The 13,388-nt window shown below is 45.8% G+C and overlaps 1 protein-coding gene across 3 annotated transcripts in view; it reads left to right on the top strand.

Moving 5' to 3' along the window:
* cux1b (cut-like homeobox 1b) overlaps nt 1–13,388 on the top strand; it is a 72,010-nt gene that overhangs the window by 36,997 nt on the left and 21,625 nt on the right. For all 3 annotated transcript variants that reach the window (XM_076140806.1, XM_076140790.1, XM_076140797.1), the window contains exons 6-9: nt 416–539; nt 3,668–3,744; nt 3,829–3,895; nt 10,865–10,913. In XM_076140806.1, coding sequence (XP_075996921.1) covers nt 416–539; nt 3,668–3,744; nt 3,829–3,895; nt 10,865–10,913 — 317 coding nt within the window. The remainder of the gene's footprint in view (nt 1–415; nt 540–3,667; nt 3,745–3,828; nt 3,896–10,864; nt 10,914–13,388) is intronic.

Here is a 13,388-nt window from a genome sequence, read left to right as displayed (position 1 = left end):
CCAGTTATGTGTTAGATTTATTTCAGGCTGCCCCATACAGAGCTGAGCCGTCAGCAGGTTATGGGGTTTCAGCACTAATGCAGTCCTAATGAATACAGCATATCTACAGTTGGTGAACGCTGGATGTTCTATACTAGCGGTGGATGTAAAGATTAGTCAGGAGCCGCAGAGGCCACAGCCTCCGTCTGCTCTGACAGCAGAGGAATGTGGGATATGAAACACCGTTCCTCTAGCAAAGGTCACAGACCCCTCAAAAAGCATTATCGTCATCGCTGCCATCCATCAATGCTAAGAAACCTCCGCCGTCTGTTTTCCATACACTAAATTCCTTTTTTTTGGTACAAATTCCCCATATTTTTCCCTCCTCCGTTCTTTCCCGCCATCGATCTTCTCCCTGCTCTCAACCCCCTTCCAGAGGTGACCATCAAGGCCTTGAAGGAGAAGATCCGCGAGTACGAGCAGTCTCTGAAGAACCAAGCGGAGAACCTGGCCCAGGAGAAGCAGCTCCAGCTACACAACGACTATGCAGAGAAAGAGAGGTACGTCGCCGCGTTTCAACTACCAACCTAATAGCTCACCGGCAGCTGTAAGTTATCTGGCTTTACATTGCTCACCTGATATTGGCTCAAGTAGTCTCTTCTTAATCTCCCACGCACAATAAACGATCAATTACATAAACACAGTCCTGCCTGTGGGGCTCCTCTGGTAGATGAATTCCCTCATATCAGTCCATGGTAACGCTCTTGTCACATGGGTATCGTGTGTCCACTGTAGTAGACCGGTAGCTTATAGAACGGACCCTTGTAGATCCATGATACATGTGTTAAAACCTCTAAAAGCTCCTCTACATAAAGCTCTAAGTCTAGTTAGATATAAATATGTCCATAAAGAAACATTTGACCCTGAAACATCTTCATTGGTCGCTGTCCTGTAGTAACTTCCTGGTGGCTTCAGTTTGTGCGATGTCGCCCATTTTCTAGTCCACCCACTCCACAGCCTTACAAGACCCAAGCTTTAATTGCAGCCCAGGCAAATAGAGCATAGCGAGTGACAAAAAACAATGCTCGCTTGACAGAATAACATTTTATAAATCACTTCAACGTAATAGATTACCTCCTGCTCCGAAGCATTTTGCAGCGCGCCGGCTTTTTCAGATACACAGGAAGCCTGCAGCAGCGATGAATAAGCACAAAATGTCTCCCAGATATTTCGGGAACAGGAAAAGCGATTCTGACCACTGACATGATAGATGATGACTCTCACCACGGCGAGAGCGACCTCAGAGTCACTCTCACCCCCCGTCCTGTGTCGGGACGCCAAACCGTTCAACACTAACGCGATTCAAATCAAAAATGGCCTACGAAGGGGACAGACATCGTGATCTTCACTTCACTGAAGAATACACCTGCACACACTCCTCCTCAGTTAGTCCATACGGTTGTTGTTGTGTTTCCTTATTCTGTGGACTTGATTCCTAGATCTTTTTTTTTACTGTAATTCATTATAGCCTAAACCGGACTATGGTGAGCCGTTGGCTTCTCTGTAAGGTAGTCGACCGAACTATCCGGCCAGTTGCTTTGGCGACGGCAGTTCGGAATAGATTTTGCACGCCACGTGAATTGTTCCTACGGTAACGCAACATGTGTCGGGTTCTGGGTAGTTTTCTGCCTACATAGCAAACGCACGTTCATAACCATCCTCGGAAACTCGTCGCCGTCGTCTTAAACCGCTGATCCGCGCGGGGAGAGAAGCGGCGAGCGCAGCACGCTCACACGCTCTCTGGAAGACTAAATTCTCCATGGCTGAAGAAGTGAGTGTTGAAAAGAAGATGATAGGGCCGTGTAAATCCTTTGAGCGAGTTAAAAGGAAAGGTGGAAAATAAAGTCTCATTTTTCCAGCACGGCAGCTGAATTGCTCAGCAGGGGAGCGGCCCCTGCTGAATGATTCTACTCCTAATTAATGTCTTATTATTTTATTTGTATCCTTTATATCACAGACAACAATTGATTCATCTTATTATTGTAGTATTTGTATTTTTATCTATTATTTTACTCTGCTTTTTATATTCTTGCCATACTTAGTTTTATCTTATTTCATCTATGTTTACATTTGTCTATGTGGCCTGCTTATTCTCTCCTTTGATCTCTTTATTTTAATGACTCACCCTGTTTTTAATCATATAACTCTGCTAAGCGGTGATAGATTATAGCCATTTTCTTCAACTCTACTAACTTTTTAAACATCTAACAGACTTTGTTCTCTATCACATTAGAGCATAAATTGCTAACTGATTGATTGATTAAAGTTTTTTTATAAACTGCACTACTGTCATAATAACAGGAACTCCTCCTCTGATTAAACCCTAAGCCCACTTTAAATTGATTGATCGTATGTGTGTTTATACGACACACATTCCAAAGCCAAATATGTTCCCTAACAGCAATCATCTCGTCACGCCGTGCGACGTCGAGGCTCATTTCAGGCATGGAGCTGAAGATCAATTGTCCGACTGTATTTCCTGCACGTCAGTGTTTTATGGTCCTCTTCCTGTCTGCAAAGAGCTGACTTCCTGTGTCTGAGTGGGGCAGTAAATGGATGGCACCTCAGACGCATTTTTATCCCGCGTGGAGCGAGAGAAGGAGGGAGAGGGGGAGATGAAAGGATGAAGTAGAGGGCAGAAAAATAGAGATGACAGGAGAGACGGATTGGCGGAGAAGGGGGGCATCAAAGAGCGCCATAAAGACGCTCTTTGTGTCAGATTATTGATGTTTTTACACGCAGTGGCAATTTCTCAGCACAGCCCAACTTTATTTTATATGTCAAGAATGAATCTATTTTATCCGTGTGGTTTCTGTCGCTCCCCTCTCCTCCCCTCCCCTCCCCTCGCACTCGACGCTCCCCCCTGCCCCCTTCCCCCGGGTGCCGCGTGCCCCAGTGGCCAGACATTCCAGCCTAATAGGGCTGCTTAATGAGGAGTGGGTTGTGTTGGGAGGATTTTAGAGGGGAAAACACTTGAGAAACGGTGGGAAAATAAGAGAATGGCTGCCACTGCCACAAAGTGCCGAAGCAGCATTTACTGTCTGGGTATCTCTCTCTGTGTGTGTGTGACTCTCTGCTCCCCTGCTTCCTGTTCCTCGCCTTCCACGGCATGCACCATCCATGGAAATCCCGGAAAAGTCACGGATTTGGATTTTTTGTAAAGTAATGAAAATAGAGAAAAAAGTTTGGGAAAGGTCATTGCATTTTAAAATATATGGTTTTATTCTTTTTTAAATTGTGATGAGGTAACCATCGACTTGAACGATTAATGATTTATAAATGCACATGCTATAATTGGATAAGAACGGAGGCCTAGGCGACATGTTGTTTCCTGAACATATGCAGAAGACAATGGTCTCACACATGATTAGACCTACAGGACGGACGGAAACGGCAAAGGAACGCATTTAAGACACGACTACAAGACGTCTCAGTCGGTCTTTAATTAGACTTTGAACTTAATGCTAATGTGACAATAAACTTCCTCTATCGATCCAAATTGAAGTGGCAGACTAGGAAGCGTACATGTGCGCTTTGTCCGATTTGTGGTTTGTCTGCATTAGAAACATTTTGGAAGCGCAGTGGAAGTTTAATGCGTATGAACCCTGCCATCTGCTCGTCTCTGCAGGAAGCTCCAGGAGAGCCAGGACTCCATGTCCTCAAGGTTGGAAGAGGCCGAACACAAGGCCCAGTCCCTACAGACAGGTAGGCCCAGTCTGGCTACTATTCTTTATTTCACATTGTAGTGTGTATGTGGCACTGAAACTCTGCTTCTTCCTTCTCTCACAGCACTTGAAACAACTCAGGCTGAACTCTTTGATTTGAAGACAAAATATGACGAAGAATCCACAGCAAAGTACGTGTCTCTCACTAATGAGGGTGTGTGTGTGTGTTTGTGGGTGACTTCTCCCCCTCTGGCTCTTTCACAGTCTGTTCCTGACATAATCATCCTGTTTAGTGAGTCTCCTCCCCTGGAAACATAACCCCGCCCTCCCCCACTCCTAACAGCTGGATCGTCTCCCACTCGAGCCTGCAAATCCCAGCCTTGCACACGCACGCGCACGCACACACACACACACACACACACACACACACACACACACACACACACTCGGACTTAAAATGGTGACGTGGGGCTGTAATGTTTTCGACACACACACAAAGCCACGGTGCAGGTTCAAGTTTTCTTCGGCCTTGTTCACGCAGAGCTTTCGTTCCCTTAAATCTGCCCGCAATCTGGAATGCTGACAAATGAAGGCCGTGTGACGTAGTATTTCTGCGACTTCCGACTTAAAGCAGGGGAATAGTCAACGTGACAAACAAAGAAGGAAAAGGGGAGGAAAACAAAAGTCTGGATTGAAACCTGAAGACCACCAGATGTAAACATTCTGACGTCCTCTGATCGCTCGTGGTTACGCTGTCATACCACAAACCGTCCTCACGTTTTGGTCGATCCTGTAATAGCGAGACGGTCGCCATAACGACTTTTACCCCAATATTTTGTGAAGTCTATGAAAGGCTTATGATTCATCGGGGTCAGAGAGGCGTCTGTGTGGGTCACTTTAAAGATTTCAGCTTCTAAGTGGACTTTTAAGATAAGGGAGCCTCAATTACTCCAAACCGGGGGCATCTATCATTATTGATCTTCGGCGGCAGCAAGGATGAGAACAGAAGCTTTTCCATGTCGGCACTCCGCGCCGTGAAGTGGCACTTTGTGACATTCACACTCCTCATTTCACTCGGCGCCCCACGGGGATCAGCAGTCAGAGCCAGAAACCTGTTTAGAATATCCAGACTCATGAGGAGGAGAATCTGTTTGATTGATAATGAGCTGCGGTGCACATATTACTTTTTCAGTTCAGTATCGGATAAGAACGTCGGCGTGTCCCGTCTCCTCAAACTGCTCGTTGATGGAAGAAGCTGTGGCCTGGAGAGCAAAATGAAACGCTGTCTCAGCAGCGGGTCAGCACGTTTGATCACCTGAAGCGTAAAACACCCGATGGCAGCGTCAACTCCCACCACGCGTGAGAAGGAGGGGCCGGGAACATGCAGCATGTAACATCACTCAGCTATAACATAAGCATTAGCCTATGAACGCCTGATGGAGCGATGCACAATCTAAAAACAGGACTTATCAAAAAGCTTGAGTCAAGATGGAACGTTACGACAAAGTATTTATTTCCGTCGATGTCCTAAACAGTGACCGTCTGCAAGTTAGCCTCAGCTACAGACCGCTATGCTAACGGAATCCAAGCTACATGAACAGTGAATAGAAGCCTAAAGATGAGTTTCTGTCCCTACAACCACAAAGGACTCAAGCAGACGGCGAGAGACACAGGCGTGGGAAACTTACATGATGATAAACATTCCTCCGAGACGCTAATGCTGGGGGGGCGGGGTTAGAACTTTAATCATTAACAGTGAACACGTTTGCTCCGTGTTTTTAACGATCTGTTTTGCCTCCCTTTCAAAACATTTCCATATTGCCGTGAACATTGTTAGTGAATAATCACCCTGGAACATTGTGATCCTGTTTCATGGCCGCCTGCGTCTCCCACCGCTCACCGACGCTATTGAACCCACGATGCAGAGAGACAAAGACAGAGAGACAAAGACAATCTCTCGCTCTCTCTCTCTGTTTCTCTGGAAACGTGCGTATTCTGTTGTCCTGTACCTGCGTAGCCTTGATAAACGGGGATCTTTACTACATCAGAGTGCGGTTTCATTAAGAGACGGAGGCGTGGTGATTTCCTGTGCTGACCTATGGGCGCTCTGTGCGGCCCTGCACTCACACTAAAGCCCAGTAACAACTTAGCTTTTAAGGTTTTTCCACCAACCCATTTACAATGTCCCAAACTCACTGTGTCTCTCCATTAACAGAGTTGTTAAATTGATTGGCTGTTAAAAACGGATCGATCTCTCTTTTCTCTCTTCCTCGCGATGTCTTTTTTTTTTTTTTCCTCCCCCCTCCTCTTCTCCCTCTCTCTCTCCGCTTCCGCGCTTTGTCTTTTATCTCCCGCGCTGTTGTTAGTTTGCGAGTGTGAAAGGAAAAGGCAACAGGAAGACATTGCACGCGGTGTAATGGCACTAATCGATGGGTTTCATCATCCTTCTTCGTTCTCTTTCCTGTATTGCGCCTCCTCTCCTCTTCTTCATCTCGTTACTTCACGCTGGGTGCTTGCTTTTTCCATCCTCTTCTTTTCACTCGGAGCAAAATTAATAAAAAACACACACACACACACGTAGCCGGTCCCATTTGCTTACAGAAGCTAATAAACACATTCCCACCCACGTGCACACACACACACGCGCACACACACTCGTGAGCCCGAGGCAGTCAGGGTCCTTGACTGTGTGGCGTGCTGTGATCTGAAATTTTAATGCGACGCTTTAAAGCGCGCACACACCCACACACACACACACACACACACACACACACACCCTCCCTAACCCTGCACCCTCCCAGTCCTTGGAGTCCTTCCCCCCGTTTACTGCTTGGCTGAGCAAATCACCAGTGTTTGGCTGAACACAACTTTAACCCTTTGACTGCATTTATTTGGGTACTGCATAACACGGAACAGACACACACACATACACGTTCACACACACAACTCATTCACTGTTTCGCACGCGTGCACGTCCGCCCTCCACATTGGTTTCTAATAAAACCGGGGGCTCCACGATGAGGCAGACGCTCGTCACCAGTTTGTTTGTTAGTCTGCAGCAAACGATCCAGAGCCAGATCAGAGCCAGACACTTTAGTTTACGTGAACTTTGCAAGCATTGAAACAAATTGAACAGAGGAAATATCAGTTAAATATTGATCAGGACACATCAACAATAAAAAGGTACTGAAGACTTCCTGGTATGGCCAAAGATCAATACGGGAGATTCCAGGTCATTCTGAGAACCTTTAAACTGAATCGGCACAAAACCAATACGTAGTGAATTTGTAGACGGAACGCTTTCATGTCAGACAGGAGCGCATTGTCCCGCGAAATACTGGCAACAGATGAATGAGCGATGGAAGAGTAAGAAAAGATGTCAACTAAAGAAAAATATATTGTAATGCAGTATTGCTGCTGTCAAGTCTTCACGGTGATCTGTCAAGTTAGTGTTTGGGTAATCTGCCGTTAAGAATTCACACAGAGACCAACCGACACACACACACACACACTCAGTCACTGTTGTAGAATTTGGTAGATGTGCTGGATGTACTTGAAGTGCGCACACACACACACACACACACACACACACAAACACACACCCCCCTCTCCTCCAATGGTGCTTTGAGGCTCTGGCCGACCTCGTTTTACCGTTTAGTCCCAGTTTAAAGATTAATGATATATTGATCCCCAACACCACAGGATGCTGTGCACTGTGTATGCGTGCGTCCAGGCTTGTTTGTGTCTGCATGCGTGTGTGTGTGTGTGTGTGTGTGTGTGTGTGTGTGTGTGTGTGTGTGTGTGTGCCCTTATCTGTGCACAAAAGCCAGATACCATTTTGGGAAAAACCATTTAATTGCTGATAATTAGGCAAGAGTCAATAGGCTTTCTCTCTTTCGTGTGTCCATCCCGAGCACAGATCCACACACACACACACACAAAATGGCGCTTGACACACACACACACACACACACACACACACTCACAGCTTGGTCCTTTTTAAGCCTCCTTGAAATCCCCAAGGTAACACGCTGTGAAAACGCAATGTGGAGAAAGCGAAGGAAAGAAAGGGAACAGAGTGACGGAAGCTAAAGGGCAAAAAGCGAGACGGGGGCTGGAAGCAAGAGGAGGAAGAGGGGGAATAAGACCGTGATAGAGGAGGGAAATGAAAATCTAAATCCTGCTGCCACTGAGGACGGAGGCCGAGGAGGAGAGGCGGAAAGATGAGAGAGGGGAGGTGGAAGGAAAGATGAAAGGAGCAACGCGGGGAGCGACTGGTTGAGGGGAAAGGATGGAGGCAGTGAGAGGGTGGAAAAGAAAAGGAGAGAGAGGGAGAGAGAGAAAGAGAGGGAGATAAGAGATGAAAAGGCCCGTCTGAGATGGAGGAAGTACAGTAGGGTCTCAGAGGCTGTGGGCTGGTCTCAGAAGTCCTACAGAGCTGGCTGATGTCACAGGGTGCACCCATCGGGTCTCACCGTACAAAGGAGCATGTGTGTATGTGTGTGTTTTGCAGCGTATGTGCTGTTCGGCTCCTCCCTGTGGCTGCTCTGCGGAGGCTGGAAGGGGGCAGGCACTTGGCCATGGAGTAAGATAGAGAGTAAAAAAAAATTGAATTTGTGTTAATACTTATAACTGAATATTGAAGTGAAAGTGAAGTGTTGAAGAATCAAAATGAGGATTATCAGTCCATTATCAGTCCTATATTTAATTTCAAAACCAGAAAGCACTCAGACTCAGCAGTCAAACCTCCACCAGTGCCAAACAACTGAGACAAAACCTGCATTTCTGTGTCCATTTGACATTCATAATCCTATTTATGTATCTGATTCATAAACACTCACACAAATCGAAGCAAGAGCATAGCCAACTAACATAACATACCAGTGGAAACAATACAGACACTCAACGGTTACATGTTTAATGTTTACGGGTATGAGTGGGATTGTGCAGCCTGGACATAACAACTGTGCAGTCATTTTCCCCGCAAATCTGACCAATCACTTCCTTATCGTGGGAATACGGGTGGAGGAAAAAAGACTCAGCGCCCTGGGCGGTGGCGTCCCAGGCCCATGCTTGTAACGGAGCAGGAGAAACCGTGTTACCTCCAGGCTCTGGAGCGATCACACACGCAGGGGAGCTTTTTTTAGTGCTGTAACTCCAGACCGGTAGGATCTCAGGTCTTCCGTTTCTCCGCAGCCACGCCAGATGCCGGGTTCTGGTGCCAGCTACTTGATACTCGGGCTTTCCCATTACGTAGGAGCCTCCCTTTTCCCCCTTCTCTGTTGTTGATGAATTAATTCCACTGGGGGCATCGGCTGGTCACAGATAGTTCCCCTCCGCCCCCCGACCGGGCGACGTCAGCATACGCAGAAAATCCCTTTCCCTCTGTGATCTGCTTTGGCCTCAGCCTCTAGCTTTGCCTCCATAATTCCCAAATACAACCAAATCCAAAGGTTATTTAAGAAGACTTTGCGCATCTGTACTTTGATTAAGCGATCACATTTGGAGCCGGAGCGATGGGTTATTTGGGTTGCATTACGGCCCATAAATGCTCTCCATTACAAGCTTTTCTGGCTTGTTGGCTCCATGACCTCACAGTCGTGTGTGTGTGTACGGGAGCGCGTTGGGGCCGCGCACGCGTGTCCCACACACTATAGCTTAAGACAGGATAAAAGCCGGTGAGGTAGTGTACTATTATGTTGCTTAAATGCATACTAGATCCTTTTAACTCTTAGGGAAAGAATAAAAGCGGCGAGTGAAAAGCTCTCCCACCCACATGCGATTCTTTCTGCTGCATCGCCCGTGGCACAGTGTTGACCTAATATCAACTGTGTCTGTTTTGTTAAACACATTCAAATCAGCCGCACTCAAGCCTATGGGACAGAAAATACACTGTGTTTATCATACGGGGACACACAAGTACAAAGGCAGCGTGGGTTAGTGGGCTCGCTATCTGAAGATTGCAGCAGAAATCACAGGGGCTTAATGGACGTGTGTGTGTGTGTGTGTGTGTGTGTGTGTGTGTGTGTGTGTGTGTGTGTGTGTGTGTGTGTGTGTGTGTGTGTGTGTGTGTGTGTGTGTGTGTGTGTGTGTGTGTGTGTGTGTGTGTGTGTGTGTATGCTCTCAAGTCTTTACACTCGCTGCTGCCCGTGTATTATTAGCGAGTAATGCGTTTGATGAACATACATGCACATTCAGTTCAAAAGTTCAGATACATAAAGAAAAATTAATAAATTAGCGATTAAACGAAACAAACAAACAGAGCATGGAGACAAACACATGCATCGATTAAAGCCTGGAAAGATAAGCAATAAATTACTGCATAAGATTTACAAAGAGCTATATATTTGTTACATAGAACAAAATAAAGAGTATGATTAATAATTCTAGTCTAAGGTAAATAATACAAGACAAATCAACAGGAATTACCTAAATACTGTCATGAATCATAGGACATAAAGTCTATGAACAGGTAGATAGTGTAAATGTATTATACTGTGTTCACATACACACATCCATTTTGTATCTGTGTGTTCCGTCACATGGATCCTCTGAGACATACTTTTGGTGATCGGTCATTCATAAAAGAGGTCTATTGAGTTTACCCAAAGTCCAGCGAGAGGCGGCGTCATGGCGACGTGTCCCTGCTGTCTGACCTCTGAGCGAGCGAGAGGTGAACCATGGCCTCCATCCAGACCATTAGTCAGACACAATCACACAGCTTCATAGCAGATTAGAGCGCTGTATTAGGATTTAGAGCTCTATTAGTGTAATCCCTCTGTTTAAGTGTGGCCCGGGTTTAGGGGCTTACATGTGCACAACCACACACACGGGCACACGTACGCGCACACTTAAATACACGCATGCACGCACACACACACACAAGCTGCTCGGGTTATGGAGTTCACAATCAATGGATTAAGGTGAAATTTAGACAGTTGCTTAATGGACACCGCCAACATCCAAATATCTACTCTGTGACGCACACACACACACACACACACACAAACATGTGACACGTGCAGTGTACCTCCCTCACTGGAATTTGTCTAAGCTTTCATATCTTCCTCTTTCCTCCTGATCTTTGTGTTTGTTTGTGTGTTGCTGTGTGTTTGCATAACTGCAGTGTTGATGCTGATGACGATCTGTGTTCTCCACAGGGCCGATGAGATTGAAATGGTGATGACAGACCTGGAAAGAGCCAATCAGGTAACACTATACAGCTCAACAGTGCATTTTTTACATAAATATCCTCAGAAATCACCGCCATGGGCCTCTTGCCCAGCACCACACTGACCTCGGCTCTGACACCACACAGATTTTGTTGTGACGCATCCTTGAGAGTTTAGGCCTTATTACATCATGAGTCAGTACGTTTACTTGCATTTTAGACTTTATGAAAGCCAGAAATCATTTTTCAAACAAATGGATTCACTTTCATGTGAGTATGGAGTTGTAATCTTAATCGCTTAATCACATTTCTACCTACCACACCAGTATCAAACTGAAACGTGGAGTGAGTGACTCCTACTGGTGGGACACGGCGTGAGCCTCCCACGCGTAACTCCTTCCCTGGCATCATGTCTCATGCAGGGAGAAAGAGGCGGGTTGTGACATCACACGTCACAGCGAGCAAAAGCCAGAATGTTAACTGTCGTTTTGGCTTTAAATTTAATCGTTATTGGAGTCAAACAGTACAATTTAAAGTAGGAAATATATATGTAGGCAGTTTTGACTGTATAGAGCCATTTGTATTCTTATACTAATGCTCGTAAATTTGTTAAACCCAGTGATGTTTTTACGATCTGTAGAGAATCAATGACCTGCAGCTTCCATGAGGAAACAAAGCCCGTGTTGTTGTTTTACATGTGTGTGAGACAGCGGCCCCGCCCTCCAGCCCTCTGCCCTCCTGGTGTTAATATTCCGGTGGTATCTGTTAATGTCATTGTTGTTAACTTTCATTATTAACCCAAGAGTATGATGTACGGCTAAAGGGCTTGCATAGGCATGTAATGCTAATATTAGCCCAAAGGTTCGCACTCCCGACTACAATGCCACACACACAAACACACAGACACCCACACACACACACACACACACACACACACACACACTGTTCACACTTGCGGTTGAAGGTTTACAGAGGATGACAGCATGGCCTCCAGCTCGCTCGCAGACTTTTTATACGCTTTTTATTTAGAGAAAATGGAAAACAGGATTCTTGTTTGGTGACTGGCAAACCAAACTCCCACCCAGTCGATAGCCGCTCTCAATATGGTTGCAATTAGGATCGGCTCCCTGTTACCCCTAATGACGGCGAGTTGGCCCAGCGTTTCAGATAACTCCCAGCTGGAGCGTAGCCGTTTGGACGCAGCAGATATCATCTCCGCTCTATGGACAAATTTAATTTAAATTTTCCCACTGAAAAAGGAAAATTTCACCCCACAGTTATGAGAGAAATGCCGGTGTGCTTTACAATTCTAGGACAATTTTTGTTGTTTGGGTGGTGTAATTTTCTAGTTGCTGCGTTGAACCGGCCTGTCTGCAGTGTAATGAAGCACAAAAGCAAAAAAAAACATAGCATTAACTTCCAATTTAGTGTCATTCTATCATAAACGAGGAACAAAGGCTCACTGTCTGTGTCGGTATTCAACAATCACGCCGAGAGAAATCCATCGTGAACGAGACAGAGATACCGATATCTCCCGCCCGCAGCATCCTTTAATGTTCCTCTCAGTCCTGCTCAGGGTTTGTACAGTCACAGAAATCTGTGAAGATCCGTAAACATTTTAGAAAATGCTGAAATATCTGGAGCCTTTTGTAAAAGTCACAAAATTCTTAATCACTATCATAACCTTGACGAGCCGAACAGGGGGAAATCGCTCTCTTATGGTCTCAGGAAAGCAGACGGTGACGCTCACGAGGAGGAGACGTTGCCTAGTCTATCACTGTTATGATACGGTTACCGATTTGATAGACCGCTACAAGTCATGGCGCTCTAATAAGGCTTGATCATCTGCGGAGAAATCTAACAAAAGGCTACATATCGTTAAAAGAGGCATGGACGAGCTCGGTGCTGCTACGTGTCCATGATTTGGTTTCAGTAATGTGGGTCAAAGCAGCCGTGGTAATGCTTGGAAAATATAATGGGAAAAGCACAGGGGACAAGGAAAAGGTTGCCATAGAAACGGAAGGAATGTCTACCCTTTTTATCTCACCTACAGCGTTCCTACCAGCGTAATCAAGGCTTCCGACAAACAACAACAACAAAGCGACCCAACGGAGAAGTTGAGGTCTCTTTTAAGTCATCGAGTCGCTTTATTCCACATCTTTACTACGTATGCATTAAGGGTTTATTTTAAATCACTCCTTCAAGGCTCAGTTCACGCTAAATTTTCCATAGCGGCGCAGCTTCACTTCCGCTGGCGGAGCTCGATTGATCAGGTTCACACAAAAGTTGCCGTTGATATCGATGGGCGTGAAAATTAACACAAAGGAAGCGAGGCCTTGGAGCTCATATTTATGAAGTCATTTATTTACAATGATTATTCTCATTATTGTTGTTTATTGATTTACAAATACCTTTCAGCTGGAGCTTAGCAGATGTTTAGAGATATGAAGCGTCTCTCCTAAATGGCTTCGTAATGAGCAAAACCTCCCAACGCGCAGCATCGAATGAGTCAC

The sequence above is a fragment of the Genypterus blacodes genome, unplaced genomic scaffold, assembly GCF_046128005.1.
Source record: "Genypterus blacodes isolate CSIRO-AG114 ecotype Tasmania unplaced genomic scaffold, CSIRO-AGI_Gbla_v1 ptg000003l_1, whole genome shotgun sequence".
Lineage (NCBI taxonomy): Eukaryota > Metazoa > Chordata > Actinopteri > Ophidiiformes > Ophidiidae > Genypterus > Genypterus blacodes.
Note: the sequence above shows the minus strand (reverse complement) of the source record. Positions and strands in the feature narration are given on the sequence as shown.